The 24,588-nt window shown below is 48.0% G+C and overlaps 10 protein-coding genes across 10 annotated transcripts; 5 read left to right on the top strand and 5 right to left on the bottom strand.

Annotated features, from left to right (window-relative positions):
- Positions 1 to 120: 120 nt before the first annotated feature.
- On the top strand, positions 121 to 771 carry N7520_009473 (uncharacterized protein; the record flags this gene model as incomplete). The annotated part of the gene is made up of 2 exons (XM_057143407.1): positions 121 to 144; positions 346 to 771. The coding sequence occupies 2 exons, from the start codon at positions 121 to 123 to the stop codon at positions 769 to 771; spliced, it is 450 nt and encodes a 149-aa protein (XP_056992695.1).
- A 1,797-nt stretch (positions 772 to 2,568) lies between these two features.
- N7520_009472 (putative aryl-alcohol dehydrogenase Aad14) lies at positions 2,569 to 3,726 on the bottom strand (the record flags this gene model as incomplete). Its single annotated transcript, XM_057143406.1, has 1 exon — positions 2,569 to 3,726. The coding sequence occupies one exon, from the start codon at positions 3,724 to 3,726 to the stop codon at positions 2,569 to 2,571; it is 1,158 nt and encodes a 385-aa protein (XP_056992694.1).
- Positions 3,727 to 4,937: 1,211 nt separating this feature from the next.
- On the bottom strand, positions 4,938 to 5,535 carry N7520_009471 (uncharacterized protein; the record flags this gene model as incomplete). The annotated part of the gene is made up of 2 exons (XM_057143405.1): positions 4,938 to 5,350; positions 5,526 to 5,535. 2 exons carry the CDS (start codon positions 5,533 to 5,535, stop codon positions 4,938 to 4,940), a joined length of 423 nt encoding a protein of 140 aa, XP_056992693.1.
- A 1,486-nt stretch (positions 5,536 to 7,021) lies between these two features.
- Positions 7,022 to 10,399, top strand: N7520_009470 (putative NF-X1 finger transcription factor; the record flags this gene model as incomplete). The annotated part of the gene is made up of 1 exon (XM_057143404.1): positions 7,022 to 10,399. One exon carries the CDS (start codon positions 7,022 to 7,024, stop codon positions 10,397 to 10,399), a length of 3,378 nt encoding a protein of 1,125 aa, XP_056992692.1.
- An 823-nt stretch (positions 10,400 to 11,222) lies between these two features.
- N7520_009469 (uncharacterized protein) lies at positions 11,223 to 11,903 on the top strand (the record flags this gene model as incomplete). Its single annotated transcript, XM_057143403.1, has 1 exon — positions 11,223 to 11,903. The coding sequence occupies one exon, from the start codon at positions 11,223 to 11,225 to the stop codon at positions 11,901 to 11,903; it is 681 nt and encodes a 226-aa protein (XP_056992691.1).
- A 1,256-nt stretch (positions 11,904 to 13,159) lies between these two features.
- Positions 13,160 to 14,252, bottom strand: N7520_009468 (alpha/beta hydrolase; the record flags this gene model as incomplete). The annotated part of the gene is made up of 4 exons (XM_057143402.1): positions 13,160 to 13,313; positions 13,364 to 13,489; positions 13,548 to 14,060; positions 14,113 to 14,252. The coding sequence occupies 4 exons, from the start codon at positions 14,250 to 14,252 to the stop codon at positions 13,160 to 13,162; spliced, it is 933 nt and encodes a 310-aa protein (XP_056992690.1).
- Positions 14,253 to 14,602: 350 nt separating this feature from the next.
- On the top strand, positions 14,603 to 15,540 carry pre3 (proteasome core particle subunit beta 1; the record flags this gene model as incomplete). The annotated part of the gene is made up of 5 exons (XM_057143401.1): positions 14,603 to 14,642; positions 14,693 to 14,738; positions 14,813 to 14,827; positions 14,887 to 15,162; positions 15,216 to 15,540. The coding sequence occupies 5 exons, from the start codon at positions 14,603 to 14,605 to the stop codon at positions 15,538 to 15,540; spliced, it is 702 nt and encodes a 233-aa protein (XP_056992689.1).
- A 996-nt stretch (positions 15,541 to 16,536) lies between these two features.
- On the top strand, positions 16,537 to 18,037 carry N7520_009466 (putative cyclin-dependent protein kinase complex component; the record flags this gene model as incomplete). The annotated part of the gene is made up of 2 exons (XM_057143400.1): positions 16,537 to 17,706; positions 17,762 to 18,037. The coding sequence occupies 2 exons, from the start codon at positions 16,537 to 16,539 to the stop codon at positions 18,035 to 18,037; spliced, it is 1,446 nt and encodes a 481-aa protein (XP_056992688.1).
- A 2,495-nt stretch (positions 18,038 to 20,532) lies between these two features.
- N7520_009465 (uncharacterized protein) lies at positions 20,533 to 20,794 on the bottom strand (the record flags this gene model as incomplete). Its single annotated transcript, XM_057143399.1, is given in 2 exon segments — positions 20,533 to 20,637; positions 20,657 to 20,794. The coding sequence occupies 2 exon segments, from the start codon at positions 20,792 to 20,794 to the stop codon at positions 20,533 to 20,535; spliced, it is 243 nt and encodes an 80-aa protein (XP_056992687.1).
- Positions 20,795 to 21,440: 646 nt separating this feature from the next.
- N7520_009464 (uncharacterized protein) lies at positions 21,441 to 23,538 on the bottom strand (the record flags this gene model as incomplete). Its single annotated transcript, XM_057143398.1, has 3 exons — positions 21,441 to 22,391; positions 22,456 to 23,355; positions 23,407 to 23,538. 3 exons carry the CDS (start codon positions 23,536 to 23,538, stop codon positions 21,441 to 21,443), a joined length of 1,983 nt encoding a protein of 660 aa, XP_056992686.1.
- Positions 23,539 to 24,588: the final 1,050 nt, after the last annotated feature.

The raw sequence follows: 24,588 nt of genomic DNA, 5'->3' as shown, positions 1-24,588 counted from the left end.
CTCACAAACCGCGCACTGAGATTTTCAGAATCAACCACTTGAATCCTCATCACCCATCATCAACCTTCTTCAACCATCGCCAATCCTCTTCATCGAAATTCGAACACAATAGCTGCTAAGATGCCTCGAAACTCGTACAAGAATGTAAGTCGACATTTTCCCCATCAAATCATTCTTCAATTCAATATATCTCGAGTCATCATCCATGGCCTTTATCCCGATATCAAACCCACCTGGTTCATAGGATGCGAGCCCACAACTTGCATCATAACATGGAGACAGTCGGCCATTGATGACTTGGAAAGATCAAATCATTTTCCCCATGCTGATGCGGCCTTTTGATAGCTTTGCATCTACTACGGCTCGCCTGACTTCGGTTATGTGGGTGCCCACTCTCGCGAAGAGGCTGAGAAGACCTCCAACACAGCCAACACTACTTTGACCGATACCAAGTACCAATCCAACCAGCCTGTCCCCCAGGTTTCCGATGACTCTGCCGATAAAAAGCAGGAGGATATGAAAATCAAAGGCTTTGCCAGCCGGGGTGGTCCCTCTGACAACAACACCGCTGTTGGTCACGATGCCCAGGAATCGAACAAGCGGGGCCGCGATGAGAAGAGCCCTGACTTCTCTCCGAGAAAGATGAAAACCGACGAGATGAAACAGAAGAGGAAGCCTAGGAAGGAGGAGAAAAGGAAGAAGCTGGAGAAAGAGGGGAATAAGGAGAAGAAAAAGAAGAAGCAGACCGCCGAATATGATACAGTCCTTTAACTGTATCATTCCAATTTGATCCTGCCAAATTAGGTAGTATTGAGACATCTGGAGATAGTGAATGCATTATCTAACTCTACCATTCCACGCATCCAATCAATTATAACGTTCTAAGATAAAATAAATGTTCGCTAGGTATTGATTGAAATTATATACAGATAAATATAGAGGTACCTTCACTGATTAAAAGCTAGTGATCCTTGCGGTCGCTGTATATACACAATTGACTGGTGTCTTGTACGTTCAGTCCTATTTTGCATGGCAATACTTGGCATCGTTTGGTCCGTACCATTTGGGCCAAAGACCATCACAGGTCGGTAAACATCATGGGACTTATGAGCTACCCTTTTGCCACATTTTGTGCAATAATGATCGTAGTCTGTGAACATCCCAGCCTCGGAAGGAAGGCATAGTAAAAAAGGGCATATAAGACAGCATAACACCGATGTTACTCTATCAAAACAGTTAAGATTGGCATGGGCATACAGAGTTATGGTGGAAGACTTACCTGGTCGAACCGGAGTTTATTTCCATTACACTAGTCTCTGCCAACTTTCTGCAGAATGGACAGTCGATAAATACAGACTGTTTATCCAGAAGGTGTAGTGGCATCACCATCGAAGCGTGGGGGACGTGTTGCTCGACGGGAGCTGAATTATACATGGGTGGGTTCAAAGTATAGGCCGGTGGTGGCTCTGTGAATACTCGATCTATTGCACTGAATGATTGTCAATACTACTCAAGCGGGCCAAATTCCTGAAGTTGAATAATGCTGCTGAAGACATACCAGTTGGAGACTTGATCATCAGATTGGTAAGATGCATTTACCATAGCGGCTTCATAATTAGGAATTGATTCCATGGGAATTGATGTTCCAAGTGAGGCTGAATTATTCGAATTCGAATGCTCCATTTCGTTCCTTTGGTAGAGGATCAAAATATTGTCTGATGATTTATCAGAGCTGCGGACTTTTGGGAATCCGGGGGATTCATAATATTGGTTCAAGCCTCAAAAACTACGTGGGGAGCTAACTGGATCTCGCTTTTATGCCGAAAGTTTCAGGGGTATAATTGCCAGGGTTTTATTCTTAGAGGAAACCAAGTACATGATTAGTCTCCTCACTAGCCATCATGGTTGAAAGCTTGAGGCTGTACAAGCGTAGAGTGCTACCAATTAAAAGAACGAAGATACGCCACAAACAAATATACTAATCTGAAAGCGTGACTTGGTTGGAAAACCTCTCAGGCGAAGACGCTAAATTGCTTATTGGTCACCTTGCTAACGCGATTCGCTCTAGAGGTACAATTGTAATTTCAAAAATAACAAGCGGTTACAATACCAAGTTCCCTAGTTCCCAAACTATCCAGGCTCCAATCCCCACGGCCAGTCTACAATGTATAAAGATTCCCGGCATCTCTGTTTGTTTGAAAAGCAACACTTCAATGGGAATGGTGTTCTATGGAATATTGGGTGGGAAATTGCAAATGAGCGTTGTTTATCTGGTATTGAAATCCTAGGTAAAACGCCAGCATGGATCGCGCGCTAGTGACTTGTCCGACTAGCAATTCGGGGTCTCCGTCTAGGCCCATAGCAATTTCATTCGATCAGGGTTAGCAGCTCAAAATTCAGCCACATGTTAAGCCTCTAAGACTAGACGAGGCACAGCCTCAATACTCATCCATACGAATGTGTCCAATGTTTAGAATTTAATTAAGTAGAGCTGAGAGGGATTGTTTGTATTAAATTTCTTTGCTCTGGTGATTGTGCATAAAGGCCCGGTTGATTTTTTAATCAAATCTACTCTGGGCTTGTAATAGATTTGGAGGACTTCACAAAAGAAAGTGGAGCATTGGAAGCCAAGAGGAAGGACGCTTTGCCAGTCACTTTGGGATCAGGACCGATGAAGTTATTGGGGAAGCCAATATCCAAAGGCTTCTGACTCTCCAGATACTCGATCTGCCCTGCCGTCAACCGGATGCTGAGGGCCTCGATGTTTTCGTTAAGATGCTGGATTTTGCGACCGCCAACAATAGGGAACACATTCGGTGCTTTCGCCATAACATAAGCCAGGGCGACTGCGGTCAATGATTTGATTCCCAGCTCATTTGCGACCTTTTCGAGTGCTGCACTCATCTTCACTTCCTCCTCGCTTTGCTCTGCACTAAGGAGGCTCCGGAGACCCTCCCCTTGGGCCTTGCGTTGCTCGATCTCCTTCTTGGTTTTAAACTTTCCTCCGCCCATGACATCCCAAGGGGCAAGTGCCATTCCGAAATGGCTTGCCATGGGGATGATCTCGCGCTCGAAGTCACGCAGCATGATATTCCATCTACCCTGGTAGACGCTGAAGGGGGTTTTTCCGTGGGCTCGAGCATATGTGTTCGCTGCGGCTACAACCCACGCGGGAGTATCCGAGATACCCAAGTAGAGTACCTTGCCCTGTTCGACAAGGATCTGAAGACTATCCATGATCTCTTCGATCGATGTGGTATGATCCCACCAATGGAGGTACAAGATATCAATCCAGTCGGTTTGCAGTTTCTTGAGAGAATCCCGAACACTCATGTGGAGGCTTCGTTTGTGATTGCCACAATTGTTGGGGGCGTTTCCTTTGCCGAGTGCGTGCGAGCGGTAGTCCGTTGTGAATTTGGTGGCAATAACCATTTGATCCCGGTTATTGCGTTGTTTCATCCATTCACCGATCCAAGCTTCTGATTGTTCATTCTGGTAATTGTTTGCTGTATCGATGAAATTTCCACCGGCTTGATGAAAAGCATCGAGAAGTTTAAAAGCCTCATCCTTGCTCAATGAACCCATTCCTTCTTTCCACGCATCGCCAATGGACATGGCTCCGAGCTGGAGTGGGGAGACGCGAATCCCAGCGGTGGAAGAAAGGACGCGGTAGCGTCCCAACTCGGTAGCCGGCTCAGGAGCAGGAGTAAAAAAAGAACTCGTCATGGTGAGGCTAGGTTATGAGAGTGTAATAAACAAACGGTAAAAATAATTGGAAGTTATGGTTGGAATGTTTTCAAAATCCACTTTGCAAGCATCATTTATAATCTTTCTGCACCGGACGTAAGCGGAAAGGATCGGACTTGGTGAAGTCAGCACTTAGATTCAAACACTATTCGACCAGGATTTCTGGACCAGTTTGGCGCAAGTAAGCTCCTTATTTCCGAAACCTAATGTGAATCACTGGCTCGCTGTCATCAAGCTGCATCCCGTCAGTGGCGACCGAGATTCCCTGGAACGGAACACGGGGATAAACCAGCCTCTTTCGAGGTTTAAATGTGCCAAACATGAAATTCAGGTAAGGGATTTCTTGATGGGCGAGATTTGTAAATTTGTTCTTTATTCTTTTGGTACTTCCCAGGGTGCAATACCCCAGAACTACCATTCCATCCTGACGCCACTCCAGTCTATAAAAAAGCTATTCAGTCTATGCATTGATCTGGGATTTACTCTGGCAAACGGTATTTGAGTCACGTCTTTATCATATTGGAAACTTCGCGACTGAGCTCTGTAGCGAAATATTACAATTCCATGCAATGCTTAACTATGGCCAACTACTTTCTTTGGCTCATATAGATCATCGATGCTCTTCAAATCGGCTGGACTGAGAACAAAAGAAATAGCGTTAACCGCCTCATCAACTCTCTCTTTCTTGCTCATTCCCAGAATTGGCGCTGTAATAAATGGCTTGGAAAGGGACCAAGCAATAGCTACTGTCGTCATCGACACACCATGTTGCTTCGCTATCTTCTCAATTTGCTCGTTGATCTTCTTGTCGCTCTCGGTAGTGGGATGAGAAAGGGGCCCAGCCCTTAGATTCTCTTCACGTGTGGTTTCGAAAACTCACGCCAGGGTCTAGTTAAGAAGCCCATAGCAACAGGGCTCCAAGGGATCCCAGCGATTCCAAACTTGGCACATGCAGGGTACATCTCCCTCTCCTCCTCTCGGTAAGTAGCGTTATGGAGATTCTGCATCGTGATAAGTTCAGTCCAGCAGTGGATGCGAGCGGTGTACTGGTACTCGAGGAGCTGATGGGCCCACATCGATGAAGCACCAATATAGCGTACCCTTCCAGACTTAACGATATCATGAAGCGCCTCCATTGTTTCCTTGACGGGCGTTTTGGGGTCAAAACGGTGGATCTGCAGCAAATCGACTCAGTCAAGGTCGAGTCTCTTCAGACTGGCATCGATGCTGTCGAAGACATGTTTCCGACTCAATCCATACTGATTCACATAGCCGGAATCGTCCTTCTCCTCCTCTGTCATGGCCAATGGCTGATCAGAGCCACGACCAACTGGTGCCCATAGCTTGGTTGCAATGACGATGCTTTCTCGATTCCACTCATACTTCTTGATCGCCTTGCCAAGGATCTCTTTAGACATGCCATTAGAATAGGTGTTTGCGGTGTCGAAGAAGTTCAGACCGGATTTGTAGCAATGATCGAGCACTGGCAGGGCTTCTTCTTCCGGGATTGACCATTTGAAGCGACCCTCGGGGTTTCCAAAACCCATGCATCCCACACCAATAGGGGCGATGCGAAGACCGCTGCTTCCTAGTTGAACATATTCTATTTTGCCCGATTATTAAGAAAAGTTAGTAAAGAGAACAAGACTTCTAAGTCAGATCATGAATAAAACATTACGATAATACCTACACTTATGCTTCCAGCTTCTGGGCGAAGACTAAGGAAATTCACAATTCGAGATGATGTCAAATACCCTGATTGGTCGGATTTAACTTACGATTCGTCATAAACTCCGGCAATAAGCTCCAAAGTCCGGTGCCTGTCTTACCTCCGTCGGCACTAACATTAATAATTTATGCACTGTATACGGAGTAAGGGCTAGGTGATAAGTATGCTCCGTATAGGGCGCTAGTACGGTGGTCAATACCTAGTAGGTACTAGCTGAGTTAGAAGGACAAATACGACACAGAGAGCTATTGAGGGCGGTGAGCCTACTAGATTATAATTCTGGGGTTAGGCTTACTGATACGTGTGGTCCACCGTATGAGTCCTACTGGACTCTGGCTAGTCTTCTCCGCCTATTTCTTCAGCTATCACGAATAGGTGCATCATGTTGGAAAGTCTTCACCTTGCATCTTGTTTGATTTCCAAGGCAGGCGCTGATTATTCGCAATGGCTTCAAACAATACGGGTAATGTGTTTAAGAATGAAATGTATTTCGAATTCCATGAAGCATAGTTTTATGTTTCTTGACCAGGAGGGCTCCTATCAGCCTTTGGCCTTTGACTATTCACAGTACACAAAAGTTTACAAATACAAAAGCAGCTGAGGACAGAGGTCTTTCATGAATTACAACATCTAATTTCTCAATCCTATTGAGCCATGGCTATTAAAGGCACGTCGCAAATCTGCTCGAAGCAATATCAATATGATTAGAGGCCCATGGGAAAGCTTCCATGAGTCAAATTCATATTAAGCAATCTCGAGACGAACAGGAAGAGCAGTCAGTAAATCTTGAGGCTCTTCCATAAAAGACGTTGAGATTCTTCATTCAATCGTGCTTCCCCTATTAAATGACACTTTAGGCTTTCCGCCGCGCATTTCGCGCAGTGCATACCTGGTAATATCGTGAATTGTAACGTCAAGACTGAAATTACCTAATTTACGCTATATCGAATATGGCCTAGCGTTCGGTGGGAAATAGAGTTCAGATTGTCAAAATTGTTAGGTCAGATTCATGAACGTCACTGTCCTTAATAATTTTGTAGTGTATATTGAGTAGTTCTAGTGCCATCTAATATTTTCTGCCATATATCATGTCAGTTTAAGAGATTTGTCAACCTGATTCGTACTACCATACGAAGACAATGTGATTGTGGCCTATTGGTCAAGCATGAGAATCCACTATGAGTCACGACGACATTGATTGAGTCAATCTCACTAACCCGATTTGTAATAGCGACCGCTCTACACGCCGCCCTATATTGCCAGAGGTTTTTGCGAAGCTTTCATGCTTGGCTTTCATAATTATCTCGCCTTCTTGAGATTTACGAATACTGTCTTTTGCTTCCAATTTTGGATTTTTCTTCTTTTAAGCCATCTTCAGTTACGCGGCTTTTCTCATATATTGCGCTGTCTAGCATCCTCTGAGAAGCTCCCGGGTTCCCCGCATCAACAATTAAACACCATCTGCATCAGTGCTACGAATCGTCACCAGACTTGTGTATGAGCGGACCGACGCTGGCATATCAGCCATCCCCGGTCTCAGAGGCAATGTCTGACCCCGTGGCAGCTCCTGCAGCTCCGAGCGCTCCCCGTACCCGTAATCGACGCCGTGCGAGAGGCCCCGCCAACCGCGATGGCCAACAAAATACATCAGCGCAAGCAGCAGATGGTCAACCTCCAGTCCTAACACCACAGACTCAGCCTGGTACTGGCTCGAGTACCGTCGGCTCGAATGGCCCACCTCGACCTCCGAGAAGAAATCGTGAAGGTGGAGGGCCTCGACCACGAAGGGGCCGTGGCAATGGCTCGCAAAAACCGACGATGGAGAATGGAGAACAATCAGAACAACAGCCTCAGGCTCAGTCGCGTGGGATGCGTCTCAGAGGTTTTGGCGGTGGCGCTCGGCTGACCAAACCCGAGCAAGAATCTGACGACGGAACACTAGTGGAAGGCCTTCGGGCTGATGTGGCGGCTTTTGTACCTGGCGTGCCAACCTCAAATATGGATTCAGGCCCATCGACAAAAGGGAAAGGGAAAGCTAAGCCGAAAGGACCGCCAAAGCCACCCAAGGTGACAACGAAGTCAATAGCGAACGATATTGCAACCCGAATCCACGAAGACATCGCCCACAACCTTTACGAATGCCCTATTTGCACCAGCGAGCTAGGTCGACGGTCTAAAGTTTGGTCGTGTGAGTTATGTTGGACTGTATTCCACTTGAGCTGCATCAAGAAATGGTCCACAAATGAAGGTGCGGCTGCCCAGAATAACAACAGAGAGCCAGAAAACGGTGAAGGCTCTGCTCAACCACGGGCTTGGCGATGCCCCGGTTGTAACCTTTCACACGAGCACTTCCCTACCAGTTACACATGTTGGTGCGAAAAAGAGGTTGATCCTAGGGCATTTCCTGGTTTACCACCGCACTCTTGTGGTCAGACATGCTCCCGACCCCGGAAGGGCTGCCCTCATCCATGTGATGCAACTTGTCACGCTGGTCCATGCGCTCCTTGCATCGCAATGGGCCCAACGCAAGACTGCTTTTGTGGTCGAAACTCCAGCACAAAGCGGTGTCAGGATACCAATTATGAACAAGGATGGAGCTGCGGAGAGATCTGTGGTGACCTTCTTCCCTGTGGAGAACACTTCTGCCCGCTCCCATGTCACGAAGGCCTCTGTGGTGCCTGCGAGGTCAAGATTGAAGCCCGTTGCTATTGCGGAAAGGTGGAAACCGAAATGCTTTGCAACTCGAAAGAAGATGAAAAGGATAGCCAAACTGTTCATGCCGATGGAACCAAAGAAGAATGGACGGGTATTTTCAGCTGTAATGATGTTTGCAACCGTACCTTCGACTGTGGGGTACATTCATGTCAAAAGAGCTGTCACCCACAGGATTCGCTTCCTGCCCATTGCCCAAGATCACCAGATGCTGTTACCCGGTGTCCATGTGGCAAAACTGAGCTGAGCGACATCCCAGGATACACCCCTCGTACATCCTGCGAGGCTGAAATTCCGCATTGCTTGGAGTCGTGTGGGAAGATGCTGCCATGTGGTCATTCATGTGATCAAATTTGCCATACAGGCCCTTGTGGATATTGTCTCCGCCGTGTACCGGTCAGTTGTCGATGTGGCCGCAACACCTCCATGAGTGTCTGCCATCAAGGTGATGTTCAAAACCCTCAATGCTTCCGTACGTGCAAGGCTACTTTGCATTGTGGTCGACATACATGCAGCGAAAGATGCTGCCCCGGGGAACAGACAGCCATTGAGCGTCAGGCTTTGCGCCGCAAGCTAAAGGCTCATCTTCGCCCATCCGATGAGGATGTCGAGGCCGAGCATATCTGCACCCGTATATGTGGTCGGATGCTGAAGTGTGGAAAGCATACATGCCCGGAGCTCTGCCACAAAGGTGCTTGCAATACATGCCGTGAAGCTGTGTTTGAGGAGATTTCATGTAATTGCGGAAGGTCGATTCTGTATCCGCCGCAGCCTTGTGGAACGCAACCCCCTGCGTGCTCTTTCCCTTGCAATCGTCCTAAGACATGTGGCCACCCTCAGACAGCCCATAATTGTCACGTCGATGAAGAGACATGTCCAAAGTGTCCTTTCTTGACCGAGAAGCCATGTCTGTGCGGCAAGCGGGTGATGAAAAATGTGCCCTGTTGGCTCACAGACGCCCGCTGCGGCCAAATCTGCGGACAACCATTAAAATGTGGTTCACATTTCTGCAGAAAGGATTGTCATCGGTCAGGAGATTGTGAGGATGCAAACAAGCCGTGTCAGCAAAGCTGTGGTAAAAACAAGACGCTTTGTAGTCATCCATGTACTGAACCTTGCCATGCGCCATACCCTTGCCCAGAAAAGACACCATGCGCATCCACCATCACAGTCACATGTGGATGTGGACGTCTGCGTCAGGAAAGACGATGCAACGCTGCCAAGGCGGTCATTTTCAAGGGTCAGCTACAGCAACCGGAGCGTCTGCCAGTACTCACTCCCTTGGCCTGTGATGATGAGTGTAGCCGGCTAGAGCGTAATCGCTCCTTGGCATCTGCTCTCGGCGTCGACATCAATCAAACCACAACTGCCCAAGCCATATCTTCTACCAACCTCCCCTACTCCACAGAAACCCTTGATCATTACATCAAACTTGCTTCGACGGTATCTCTTTCGACTCTGCAAACATATGAATCCACATTGCATTCTTTGGCAGTCGACTCCTCCAATCGGTCAACCCGTTTCCAGCCCGCGAAATCTGCCCTTCGACAATTTACTCATTCCCTAGCAATAGATTGGGGCTTTGTAACCGAAAGTCACGACCCAGAACCTCATCGCCACGTCTTTGTCTTGAAGCCGTTGACCTGGACCCCACCTATATTTGGCATGGGTAGTGGCTCATCAATCGGCATTGGTGGGATGAGCGTGCGCGAATGCGTGAAGCTTCGCGAACGCGAGCGCACCAAGGAGCGTGAAGCCCAACAAGCTGCAGCCCTTGAGGCCAAGGCTGCCCGTATTGCAGCGAAAGCACAATCTGGCGTGTCTGGGGATGGTTGGGCTCAAGTTGCTTCTCGGTCGAAGGGCAGTGCTAGTAGTACTAGGAGTACTACGCCTGTCCAGAATCCGTTTAGCAGTCGGACCATGTTCTCCGCCCTTTCTGGAGAAGGAGTGCAAGATCCATCGTCTAAGAAGGAGCGTTTAGTTCTTCGGTCGGGCATCGGTGCTGGCAAGGCATTGCGTAAAGAGCTTGCGGCTGAGGTAGTGGATAGCTGGGAGGAAGCAGAGGAGAAAGAGGAACAAGAGGAACGTGAACAGAACAAGATCGCAGTCACCCTGGATGAAGATCAGCAGCCATCAGCTCCTGTGTCTGATGTACAGCATGTCGATCAGCCAGCTGAGACTGGCGATATTGCCACCGATGTGGTGGATTGAACTTTCAAGGTCAATTGATAGCATCATGACTCATGATTATGAGAAAAGCCAACATGTTTGTATGATATCCGGGTAACATTGAGGACCTCGGGGGTGCTGGCCTGCATCTCGGTCTAAAATTCCTATTTTTTTCATTGCCATTCTTTTCAAAAATGGAACCCAATTTAGAAGATATTTTTCTCAGCATCCTCCTACGGATAAAAAGTCCAACTACACCGAAACATTGGTCACGGTCATGGTACTTCCTATTCCAGCCTGCTGCACATGTTTCTGCAATGTGATTCAAAGGGTGACACAGACATACGCAGACTACGATAATGATTGACTAGAGTATGCGTTCTTCAATGAAGACTATGTCATCTGGATCTGCTTTAAGATCAATTTTGCCACTGTTTGTCATAGATCGATGATTACCTTTTTGCCAAAATAGGCAGTGCATCATCAACCCGTATATCATGTGTTACCCTCACCTCAAGCCAGTGTGAAAGCCAGGCATTTATTAAATGGCGAATGCCGATAAGTACTTGAGTAATCCTTCACACAGAACTAGATCGCCTTGACCTCCAATTCTACCAACCAACATGTCTTCCAGCCAAGAACCAGACTCTATCAAGTCAGACGCCAAAATCCTCCTACTGCATGGTAAGAAAGCACCCTTCAACACCATCGTATACCCAACTAACCATCTTAAGACACGGTCAATCAGGACAATCTATCCCCTGCAAAACTCACTTCCTACAAGCCCCTCTAACGCAAGCAATCCAGAATGCCCTACGACACAACCCAGCACAGGGAGAAGTAGACACTGTCAACATCTACTCCCATGTTCCCGGCCAACCCAGATCATCCACGCGATGAGATCAACACAGCCTGGGCCTGGGGACATGGCGATCCGGAAACAGAACAACTCTCAGGATACGGCGAAACGATTCGCCATCTCCTGACCGTCCTTGAACGATATGGTCCCTTTATTGGAATCAAAGGTTTCTCAACTGGCGCTGCTCTCGCCGCTGTTCTTAGTTCCATGCTGGAAAAGAGGGAGACTTATTGTGAGGTTCCATTTCAGGTACGCCAAATGCACTGGTTTTTGTTAAGAATTTTCTCACTATTAGCAGATAACAATCCTCCGTTCGGGTTTGCCGTGTGTTTTAGTGGTTTTCGATTCGAACATGAGGTTTATGACCCGATTTACAGTCAGAGGATTGAGACACCTATTCTTCATGTTGTGAGTAATTTGGATACGATGATTGAGCCGGCTATGACGAAGCGGTTGGCTGGTTCTTGTGGTAGTGCGTCGATTTATCAATTTTCTGGAGGCCATCATATTCCTCGCTCTGCTGACTCTGTGCGAACTTTGAGGGAGTTTGTGAAGCAGGCTTTGAGTGGTAGGATAGGTGATTCTGGCTCTGGGTCAGAGGATGAGATTTATAAGACTATCGAGTACTGTCTTTCCTTTGCCTTTCGATCGTGGACAGCTGATATACTTTCCAAGGTTATTTTATAGACATTTTTTCGGGTTCTACTGCCTATCAATTGATCCGAGTCATAGGAATCCGACGCAAACTTCTTTATGACTCCATTGGATCTTAACGAAATTGTAAATACATGTATCCATCTTTGCATCTCATTCATAGCCTTCAATATACCTTCTAGCATTGACCAGAATCCTCCCCAGGCATAACTTTCACAAACATCAAACACCCATCTCGAGAAGCCCGATAAGGCCCGTGTAACATGCCCGGTTGGCGATACGCATATGCCCCAACGCCCCATGCCTGATCCAACGAAAGATCCTCCAGCCCGCCCTGCAGGAAGCACACCTCTTCAATGAAGGTGTGTGTGATAGGTTCATTGGTTGTCGTGGTATTTGGTTCCCACCATTGTAGCACAGATTTACAATGTCCATTCCCGTTTAGAAGTACTTCCCAGATCCCTAGACCAATGGATTTCCATGGGTTTGATGACTGGGGCGTGTCTGCTTGCGGTAGGGGTGGTGGGGTTGTGAATTCTTTTTGGACAAAGGTCATTTCAAAATTTTTAGGTATCAGATTTCCTTTGCAACGACTTGACTTTGCTTAGTTGTAGCTATTACTCGCCGAGATCCTCAACTTGTAGAACTGAGTGCGTCTTATAACAACTAAATTAGGTTAGATCATAATTGATTAGTAAGCAACAAGAGATCATTTGTTGAACAGCCTGATTCGCTCACGGACTGTTCATAACCGTTGAAATATCTAGTTGGAGTTAATAGGCATCATCTCTCGCAGCTGGAAGTTATATGAAGGCGGGTAAGTTTGTAGATTGTGTATTCCCATTTGATGTACATAATAACAAGGCCGAAAACTAAAAACAGGCCTGCTCTAGCGTCCGATTAGGATCCCACGCAAGATGGCGATAATAACAAGAAAGAACATTAACATATAAACAACCTCGGAGGGTCTAGATCACGCAAGTCATTCAAATCAGGCAAGAACAGAACAGCAGTACAAATGTCAAGAAGGGTAGGTTGGTTAGTGAACAGAGTGGGTCCATTAGACTTGACGCGTAAGGCCGCATGGATAATGGGACCCACGAGACGGGCTAATCGGCCGCCGGGACCTGTCAAGTCGGGAGATGGGACAAATACAAAAGAGGCTCGTGTCCTTTCATCATTAGAGTGGGTATCATGGTATTTAGTTAGATGAAAACAGGCGAAGCGGACGATGGCGTTGTGGGGGTCATTGATCCAATGTTTGGATGGTGCTCGTTTCGCATAAGTGTTTACTTTTCCATAACTTCTTCGGTAATGAAGTCATGGATGTGCTCAAAGTAGCCCGGCTCGGCCACCGAGTCATTGTGAGCTCCGTTTGGCAAAGTGCGCCAGACCTTGGTCTCTGACTTGCAGAGTGCGAATAATCCAGTCATATGGGAAGGCCTGTAGGTTGTTAGACTTGGCATTATCAGTTGCGCTCGAGCTTAACTTACGGCACAAGTTCATCTTTAAGTCCACTCATGAAAAGAATTGGAATCTTGGCAATCTTAGGCAGCCAGTCCTCACTTTGCCAGGTCTGGTGACAGAAGCGTGCAAGGTACCGCGCTGGAGGCATAATACTAGAAGTTTATCAGCGCTGATCTCTTGTGAAGCGGCCGCCAAGGGAAGCAAACTTACGAGGGAATTAGCTTTCGGATACTGAGGAAAGTGTTCTCCAAAATTAGCCCTGCAATATCACCCTGGTCTTGGTTGGTAGCGACGAGGTTGATGGCAACAGAGCCACCCAAGCTCTGTCCATAGATGACCAGCTTTGTGTCTCTCGTTTCCGGGCGCTGTCGCAAGTAGTCCAAGCCAGTCTGAGCATCAATCTTCAGGCCCACTTCGTCCGGTGTGCCAGTGGACTTTCCGTATCCCCGGTATTCAAGCATAAAGACATTGCACTGCAGCGTATCCTGGATTGCTTTGGCGATGGGGACACGGTGGCCAATATTTCCTGCATTTCCATGAAACATCATCACCGTAAGATTGCGCTTGAAGCGCCCCTCGGACTGTCGCAGGAATAGAGCATGAAGGGATTCTCCATCGGGTGTCGGGATTTGAAGTTCTTCGAAATTGGTGATGCCAAATTGACGGGGACTCGGCACATTGGTTCGCGCATCAACGGGGACATTGCGAGGATAGACCACTTCACTGGAATCGGGTTAGTCTCTAGAGCTTCGAGTCGAGGTTGAGGGGAGCTTACTTTTGCTTAAAATACAGGACTCCACTTGCGACCACAGCTAGGCCAGAGGATGCCAGTACTGGCAAACGAAGAAACTGCACTGCGTTGTTGGCCATGCTGCTTATGCTCCACGATGGAGGTGGAGGAGGTGATTGTGACATTGCCAGGGCAAAGAGTTGGAAATGGACAGAAATAAAGAGCCTAGTTGGGAAGACAGGAAGATATAACGCTAAAAGAAAGGTGTACAAGACAAATCCACAAGATCAAGGGCACATTTGGGAGGTTTAGGGGAGTTGTTGTCTTGCGGGGGGCTGGCGATAAAGGGAAACCCTATCAGCGTTGGCGCTTTCTCCTCACCGCCCGAGCTGGACGCGTTGAGCTTCTGCCTTCTTACAGCTCCAATGATAGAGCATCATCCTGTTTCTACCCAATCTCCAACTCCCCCATTCCTCCTTGTTCCTTGCTACATTTCCTCTCTCAATACTGCTTTATTCATATCTGACCGATCAAAATGGTTCATCAACACGGCGTCACTGGCATGCTGGGCGAAGGTGAGCTGAGCTATCGTCATCGACCGGTGGAGGAGCTAACACCCATCCAGATGGCATCCACGTTGACATGAACCACCTGAAGAGTGGCGAGGTTAAGTAAGTGCAATGATGATGAGCTGTCTTGCTTCCCCTTTGAAGACAAACAAAAGCTGAACGTTCACCTTTTCTAGCCTTGGAACCTCGATGTGAGTCGAAGCTTACCCTCATTCCCCCCCACGATCATCGGTTTTTAACGATCCAATAGCATGGCAATCAACTTCAAGGACGGTGTGATTCTTGGTGCCGACAGCCGGACAACCACTGGTGCTTACATTGCCAACCGAGTCACGGACAAATTGACACAGGTGCACGACACTATCTGGTGCTGCCGATCGGGTTCAGCTGCCGACACCCAAGCTGTTGCGGATATTGTCTCCTACCATCTGAACATGTACGGCGTTGTCAACAATGAGGCTCCCAGCACCCAGGTGGCTGCATCGCTCTTCCAGGAATTGTGCTATGAGAACAAGGACGCATTGAGGTGAGTAGGGGAGTTGAGGCATAGAAGCGAGCAGGAACTGATTCCCATCATAGTGCGGGTATCATCATTGCCGGATATGATCCACGACACGGTGGTCAGGTGTACTCGATACCGCTGGGAGGATCTCTACACAAGCAGTCGTTCGCGATCGGAGGATCAGGCTCCACCTACATCTATGGTTACACCGATGCGCACTGGCGGGAACAGATGACGGAGGAAGAGGGTATTGACTTTGTGCGAAACTCCCTGCAAGAGGCGATCAAGTGGGATGGTAGCTCAGGTGGTGTTATTCGACTGGTGGTCTTGACTAAGAAGGGTGCAGTGCGACACCTTTACTTGCCGGACAACGGCTACACTGGACCTGGAGTGACAAATTAAATCTGTACTAATAGCATGCGTTGGTCGTCTGAATGCGAATGGATTATGATCACCTCGATCAACCTGATTTTTTACCTGTCAGATGTTTAGGCTTTAATCATCTGTCATATTGATGAACTGGGTTCCAAGATCAGGATCAGAATGGAACCAACCGATGAGTCTCGGCAGTTCTGACCTTCTAGGATGAGTCTTATGTACTTCTCTCAACCCTCTTGAGGATTACATCATAGTTCAGATTGGGTCGGTATAGGGGATATGCATTATGGATATTTATGGACGCATATCGATGCAGGTCTATAAGGATAGACATGTTCAATCAAGGAAAAATAGAAGTGTTATATCACATACATCACATATATAGAAAGTTTGACATAGATCAAAGTCAATTGATTACCATCATGGATGACCACGGGCGCGTAGAATGGATTGTCATTCGTCCGATATAACTCATCCACACCGTCTAATGGAATGAAATGATAAGACTTATCCCTTGTTATACTGTCAAGACTTGATTTCGTATTCCTTATTTCTTATTTCTTATATTCCTTCTCATCCATCTTCAATATTGAATGTTAGTTTAGTTCTTTGAATTGCTTGTAATTTCCCTGATTTGATCCTTGATTTTGATTCAAGTTGGAACAAGAATTCTTGGAAACGTTCATCTTTAGTCTCCATCCCGGTTCATCTCCACTTGACTTGGAACCAGTTTCTACTGATTTCATCCTTCATCCTGGGTTTTCTCTTCTCTACGCTGCAAGTGGTCTGTTCTGCCTACTTCTTCCTTATGACAATGGCGTTGATCGGCACTCCTTGATTTCCAAACCTTCCATTCGTTCTGGCCCTTCAAACTCGGGGCCTTCGGACCCTTCGTCATCGAAGTGTAGGCTTAACCACAGTTCTAACCCCTCTTTTTTTATCCTTTCATTCCAGGTTATTATTTCTTCTCTCGTTTGACCCATCTAACCACTGACCTGATTTGATCGCAGATCAAAGGTTATGGGATCCATCGTCGCAAACCACGTGTCGAATAAGATCGACAACATGTTCGGAGGCAACTCTGAGGTTTACTCGAGCACGTTCGAGGGCCGCTCTAGATCGATCTCCTCCAACACCCCCACCACCGCCCCGCTAGACTCTGCTCGGCTTCCCGCGCATTCAAACGACATCTCCTCCTACTCCCAACCCTCCCACTCCCACAAGGACCTGTCCCATCCTTCGCCATCCATGACCTCCTCCAACTATGCCTTTCCGACCGATCACCCTTCTCACTCCAACACGCAGACCCCTATTGGCCATGTTGACAACCCGATGATGGCTGCACCGCCTGCACCACCGGCCTATACCCGGTCTCCAGACTCCCCGCGCCTGCAGCCGACCTTTCGAACGATGCAGTCGGTCCCGGGGTCGGAGGCCAACTCCCCTAGCCGCATCCGCGTCCGAAGCTTGTCGCACATCCAGAGCCTAGCCAGTGAAGAATTCCTGGCCCCACCCCCACGATCACACGCGGCTGGACTTGGCTCGCCACAGCGACAATTCGAAATCAGTTCGATGCCAGTGGGCGACGTGATCGAAATGGTAGCCGGCTTGCTCACCAAGATCACTACGACCAACGATTTGCACCACGAACATACACATCGCCACATTCCTCCGCCAGAGGGGACCAGCAACCTCAGTCCACAAGCCACCAGTGTCCTAGCATTTCACGGAAAGAATGTCCCCAGCATCACCATCCTCAGTTACCTCACCCGCATTCACAAATACTGCCCTACGACCTACGAGGTCTTTCTCAGCCTGCTGGTCTACTTTGACCGCATGACCGATCTGGTCAATCGGGGACAGGTCCAGCCACAACACCATTGGGAACCGACCGTGGACGAATCGACTGAATCTTCTCCTGATCCAATGGACACCTCGACAGATCGGCAGCCACAGGATCACGACTCCTCAATAGCCACTCCACCCTCCTCCGCACCCATGACTGCACAAGAGCCAAAGAGCCCCAACACATCGATCTCCCCGGGCCTGTACCCTCAGATGGACGAAGAGAGCCTGTCTCAATATTTTGTGGTTGATAGCTTTAATATCCACCGGCTGGTCATCGCGGGCGTGACTTGTGCAAGTAAATTCTTCTCTGATGTCTTCTACACCAACTCTCGATATGCAAAGGTATGTGGCGTACCCCACCATCACATGAATTTCTTCGCTGACCATTCTGAATCAGGTTGGTGGTCTCCCACTTGTGGAGCTCAACCATCTAGAACTCCAATTTCTTCTGCTCAACGATTTCCGTCTCGCCATCACGGTTGAAGAGCTCGAGGCTTACGGGACCATGCTGGTCGAGTTCTACGCCCGTGAGATCGTCTCACAACAGCAAACATCAGTCCCCCGACCCATTCCGGGCTCGGGTTCTGGCTCTCCTACCGACGCCATGTACATGCGGACTCGCGACAAGCATCGCGACCCTGCTCAATTCGCCCAGACCCCAACCCCCCCTTAAGTGATCTCTGGCAATGTGTACAGCATCCCTTCCTATATCGCTTGTCCACACACCTCACCTCACCTCAACACGCTGAGCGTTCGCTAATGGCTCGATGGTGATGGTTCCTAACGCAAGCTTACCAATCCTGATTCTCCTCGATTTGGCGCCACATACCCTGTCTTCCTTCTCACATTCTGTTGGGTTGTTGCCCGAATTTATAAGCCATGAACTGTATAGATTTTGATTGTCAGCCAGCTCAGCTGATCGGGTTTCTTCCTTCCATGCTATTCCCCCGTCTGCACCTCATACATTTACACCTAGGTCTTACGTTCTGATTTTCTGCGTGGGACTATGTGCTTCTTGATCGCGCTCCCTTTCTCTTTTTTGATTGTCTACCATAGTTGGGTGCTCAGGCGTTTTTACATTAAGTTGAGGGACTTTGGGGGCTACTAGGGCTTTGTTAGTCTCATCCATGCGCTCTTTCCATCGGAATTTCTGTTCTTGTATTCAGTAATCTGCTCGGGGCCCGACCTACCCAACGCTTGATGACCATTACTTGAATATTTGCGCCAGTACTCGAGGCCTTATAGTAGCATTATCTATTTCCAGTACGTCCAGTATACACAATCCTAGAATTTCCTTAAATAGTAGTCCAGATCGGAATGTAATCATATCCACAACCTCCCAGATCGACATCCACGCTAGCATTCCAAGCAAGCACCAAGGTGCTAAAATCTAATCTCGGCCCGAACCGGACAAAAGTACCGTATGTCAAATTTTTCACATCCCTGCATGCCGACCTGCAGCACGATTATAAGTCGAGCGCCCTGGCACACATCTTCCGAGTCTGTGGTACATATACATGTACGTGGTACCTAAATTATGCAGCCGAAATTGAGGCTCTGCCTTATTCTAGGAACCCGAAGAGATTATTTGTGTGATTGTAAGCTTGGTCATGTGCCGTGTGCCGTTTGTCTCCTTCATGTTACCAATCTTTGGAGAGTGCTCTCAGCTTTAAGACTAGGATCTTATGTGGTTGCAAATACCGAACGGCATGAATTGCATTCTGGTCAGCTTTGATGCTTGCTATTCTTGAAGGAAGCCCGGGTGCCCTGAGCATGAACAGACACAATTTTGTCACCAGTTGATATTAGGGCCTTTTTGATTAGCTATAATTAGCTATTGTATATTAATCTTTCCTGGAGAAAAGTGTGAGATCAAGCTTAATATCAGCATCGCCAGCTGACGCAGATATTCTCGAATTGTCTTGTCGAGAATTCGACCTTATCTCTTCTCTTGTTTTAGCTTTGAATAAATAAAGTAAAGCAATGACTATATTGGCATGAGAACCTAGTCAAGCTAATAAGATATTAAAGAATATTGCAGCTGCAATGCCCGCATTCCGTGCTGTCAATCCATCCTGAAATAAAATGCAAAAGTATCGACAGCAGTCAGATCATGCATTTTCGAGGTAGCGATTCATGCACAGCTGTCTCGCTACTTAATATTGAACACTTGAGCCCCTGATCCTATGTTGAATTACTTTTTTATCTAGGTAATCTTTCTCATACTTCTCCACATCTTTCCGGCATGAAAGAATCTTAAGAAGCTCTGCATATGAGAGCTTGAACCGCGGCCCTATTGTCTAGAACTTTAACCTTTGATTATGCCAGATGAGGCAATGAACTTGGTGCACCAGGATTTGATCGCAAATTACCCGTGGACTTGGATAATTATTCCCTTTCTCGTGTGCATTATGTCATCAGCTGTGCGTTAGCCCTAGGCGTTCCTAGTCTTGTCCTCTGCTCGCTTAGCTCTCTGTGTACAATTAATAATCCACAGTCGTATGTATAATTAGAAACCCATCTAATGTGCATGGTTTCTGACAAGTATTTTAATTGGACGAAATGTCTGGGACTGCGGCATAAGTCCTTTGATCATGGAACATGGTTCAAAGATGCCCTGGATAATTCCGATATTTGAGCCGAACATCAATTGATACATTTCAATGGTCCTGTGCCTCATGCAGCCTAATTTTCGGTGACTATCCTGCGAACATTCTAATGGTGATGTCATAGTCACTTTGACTCGATGAATTGAGTCAAATATTGAGCCAGATTTCGATATCATGCACGGGTGTTGATCGTGGTTTTAAAAAGGCTACGCCACAACAGTTGGCTCCACAAAGTATCCACGATTCAATGTTTGGAGGTCAAGAGGTGAAGCAAATGTAAACTCATTTCCGTTGCTAAAAATAGGGCTCGTGCACAGACCACAACCTTATCTGATCGTATAACCAGATATCCACCATTACGATTTTTTCAACCCACTGCAAGTGTTAGCTTATGTTCAATTGCATGAGCCAGATTAGCAACAGAGAATTTACATGGTAATGAGCCGTAGCTCACCACCATCCATCCCAATCGTGCGGCCTCACGTAAAATGTCAATCGCCATTTTCTTCGCTGTCGTTCGGTTCGTTCGCCAGCTATAGGTGTTAGCCTCTGCTTGAATCTATGAGCCGTAGCTCGCCACCATCCACCCCAAGTGTGCGGCCTCACAGAAATCGTCTTCGTCGTCGTCGTCGTCGTCGTCCTCATCGCTCGGTGCGGTCTGCCGCTGCAATGTGCTCAATTACATGAGCCAGAGTAGCAACAGGGTACTTACATGGTCGTGAGCCGTAGCTCGCCACCATCCAACTCAATCGTGCGGCCTCACAAAATGGCCGTCGCCATTTATTCGTAGTCGGTTCGTCGGTTTGTCGTCGGTCGTCCATGGGCTGTCGAAATGGAAAAGGGGGAAAGGGAAACGAAATATCGTGGGGCAAGAAAAGAAATGGGAAGAAACAGTAAAAGAAAAGAGAAGAGACAGTTGGAGGACAGAAAGGGAAAGGAAATGAGAAGAGACCGTGAGGGGGAAAAAAGGAAATGAGAAGAACAGTGCAAAAGAAAAAGGAGCGGACAGTACAGACAGTAGAAGAACAAAAAGGAAAAGAAAACGAGAAGAGACCGTGAAGGTATACAAGGTATACAAAAGAACCCAAGGAAGATACAATCGAACAGAAAGGAAAGGACAGTGGGCATCTAAAAAAGGAGGGTAACCCCCATGAATCCAGAACCGCGAACACAGACTGCAAGAAGAGCAAAGACAGTGGGATACAAAAACAGTGAATGTGGGAGGGATACAATGAGCTTGTGATACAGGAAAAGGAGTGTGGGGACGTCGTTCGAAAAGAATGGCGAATGACAGTCGAATAGTCAGAAAAGACAGTCGGGCAGTCTATGGAACCAGCCAAGTCAAACAGGCAGACCCCAGGAAGCAACAGTGCACATGAACGGCCAGAATAGAACGCCGGCATGCCAAAAAACACCAGAAAAATCCAGCGAATATCCGACACCTAAAGAAAAGGCGATTCAGGCGATTCAATATGGTAAGTACTCGTCGTTCTCATCGTCTTGGCTGTCCTCTTGAAGTTCGACCACGCACCAATGGCAAGCACTGTCGCCAGCACATTGCCCGTCGAGGTGAGCATCCCAGGTTGACAGACGAGAACTGTACTTGGGAGCCAAAACGCACACTGCGTCGTGCGAAAAGTCGTTGGGAAGTGGTAGGTTGAGGCCACAGTTGATGCATCGCCAGGTACCAGGCGTAGCGTCATCGGAACAAGGGCTGTGGACAAAATCCTCCTCAAACAGAGGGATGCGATCCTCTTCCAAACGAGAGCTTCGGACGAAATCTTCCATCAAATCAGAGCTGTGGACAGTCATCTGTTCCAGTCGCGAGCTATCGACCCACTCGCTGTCGGAAACAGGGCTGCGGACAAACTCCTCAGATGAAACGGGGCTATGAACGAACCCATCCTCAGAGTCCGAGCTTTGCAGCTCTTCCTCAGAATCAGAGCAGTGGACAGTCAACTCTTCCAAGTGCGAGTAAACGGGCGACTCGGAAATAGGGCTGCGGACAAACTCCTCTTCGGATATCGGGCTATGAACAAACTCCTCACTCGAGACAGGGCTGTAAACAGACTCAGACTCAGAACAAGGGCTGCCGTACACAAACTCCAACTCATTCCAGAACTTAGTCTCCGATTCGGTATCATGCGGGCGGGAATCCACAACAAGGGATGCTTCCTTGACCCCACGAAGATCAAGCTTCGCAAAAGTCGTGCAATCAACGATATCTGTCGAGACTGGGTCGGACCTGGGTGGCGCAAAGCTCAATGCAGACTCGATTGGGCGTCCCCACACGGGTGTAGCAGCAGCAAAGTGCTCCAAATCATCGACACCAACTGGGATTGTTTCCCCTGACACAACGGAAGGACATTGACGAGCCGGTCGTGCTTCTGTTCGCTCTACCAGGGAGGCAACGGGGAGCTGAGAAACGGAACTAACAATGGGGAGTGAAGTAGTGGTCTTGACTGCGGGAGAGCGGCCGGACCGGAAGGCCTGATGATCCTTCCAAGAAATCCAGGATTCGAGCAGCACTAGCCGACAAGACAGGTCGGGGGCTGACGATCGGGGGGGCGGAGTCGTCAAAGACGTGCTCCGGCTCAATCCAGCGAGAGACGACCATGCTGGTCACACTACCAAATGAAACGAACTTCTTCGGTCGAGCTTCAATCGCCGTCGAATGTGGCAGCTCGCGCTGTTTGATCCACGGACGAGATCTAGACTCACGGAGTTTCCTTCGCTCAACCATGGAAACAGGGAGCGTTGAAGAAACTAAGCTTGTAACCGTTCGAGCAGCTGGGACGAATGTGCGAGGGCGTGCCTGGATGGTACGGATTGGAAGGCATGATCCTTCTAATAGATCCACGGGATCGACAGGCAGTCGTGAGGGGCGCGCAAGATAGGCACCTGCGGTGCGGATTGGAAGGCGAGATCCTTTCAAGAGTTCCGCAAATTGAATACCGGTAGCGGCCTTTACAGGACGGGTGATGGCGATCGGCAGGTAGGAGGTATAAATCGGATTAATCCAGCGCGAGACCTCATGCACAGTGACATCTCCAAATGACACATGCTTGGTCGGTGGGGGGGCCGTTGCTGATTCAGGCACAACAGGAGGGCTTTGAACCACGGTCGGCGGTACAACGTGCTTTCGCTGTTGCAACCACGGACGAGACCGGGACTGTCGCTTTTCTCTTCGCTCTACCAGGGAAGCAACGGGGAGCTGAGAAACTGAACGGGCAATAGCAGTAGCAGCGGGCGAGACTGCAGGGCGGATCGGAAGTCTATCTTCCACGAGATCCAGAATTCGTACACCAACTTGCGACGTGACGGGTCGGGCGGTGACGATGGGGTGTCGAGTGACATGAGACGGAAGACGTGCCGTGCGGAGCTAGAGGCGAGACCCTTCCAGAAGATCCACTTGACGAGCACCAGACTCTACCGTAACCATACGGGAGTTGGCGAGAGGCAGTCGACTGAACCGTGTCAAAGACGGAGGTGTGGGATGACACACAGGACGCTCCAAAGAGGACAACGTCCTGCATGCCATGGCGGGGGTGCAAGGGCGAACCATTTGCGCGAGGGGGACCAGACGTCGGAAAAGCAAGAGGAAGCAAGAGGCAAGAAGCTCGAAATTCCGAAAAAAGAAGAAAAAAAAGCGGCCTGTGATGTGGGAGATCAGAGGTACACTGGGAGGAAGAGGAAGAGGAGAAATGGGCGGAAAGATGGGAGCTTTTATGGTAGAGGGAGAGCATGATGTGAGGAAGGAGTGCAGGGGAAGTAAACAAATGATTTGAAGCAAGAGACGTTGATATAAGGAAAGAGCATCTAGAAAGTCAACTCATGAGTGGCTAAGAGAAGGATCAGAGTTCGGGTTAGGGTTTGGGTCAGGGTTCGGGTCAGCTGTAGATCAAAAGTAGAACGAGTCACAATAAGATTCAGAGATCAGTTTGATATTGATATGAGGAAAGAGCATATAGAATGTCGACAAATGAGTGGCTAAGAGGGAAGTTAGGGTTCGGGTCGGAGTTCAGATCAGACTTTAGCAGATCAGAGTTCAGCAGATCAGAGTTGATATCAGAGTTCACTCACCTTTTACTCTTTTTGGAATTCGGAGTAGAGTTCCTGGTTCAGTTCGACGTTGATATAAGGAAAGAGCTTCTAGAACGTCAACACAAGACTGGTCAAGAGAAGAATCAGATTTCACATCACAGTTTGGATCGGATTTTGGTTCAGAGTAAGGCTCCGGGTTCATTTTGGCGTGGATGTAAGGAAAGGACTCATAGAAGGCCAACACATAAATGGCTTCATCAGAGCTCGGATAACCTTTCAGGATAGAACTTGGATCGGTGTATGGTTCTGAGTCTGTTTAACTGCACCCTTTTGGCTTGTAACAGTCAATTTCAGGGCACAGTTTGATATTGATAGAGGAGAGCATACAGAACGTCAACACATGGATAGCTGAGAGGAACATCAGAGTTCGGTTTACAGTTCATGACAGAGTTTGAATAGGAGTTTGATTCAGATTTTACTTGCCTTGGCCCTTTTGACTTTCTTCGGTCAAGTTCAGGGCTCGGTTTGATGTTGATAGAAGGAAAGAACACATAGAATGTCAACACATGAA

This window comes from Penicillium odoratum (genome assembly GCF_028828045.1).
Source record: "Penicillium odoratum strain IBT 22623 chromosome Unknown utg000006l_segment0_segment0, whole genome shotgun sequence".
Classification (NCBI taxonomy): domain Eukaryota; kingdom Fungi; phylum Ascomycota; class Eurotiomycetes; order Eurotiales; family Aspergillaceae; genus Penicillium; species Penicillium odoratum.
Note: the sequence above shows the minus strand (reverse complement) of the source record. Positions and strands in the feature narration are given on the sequence as shown.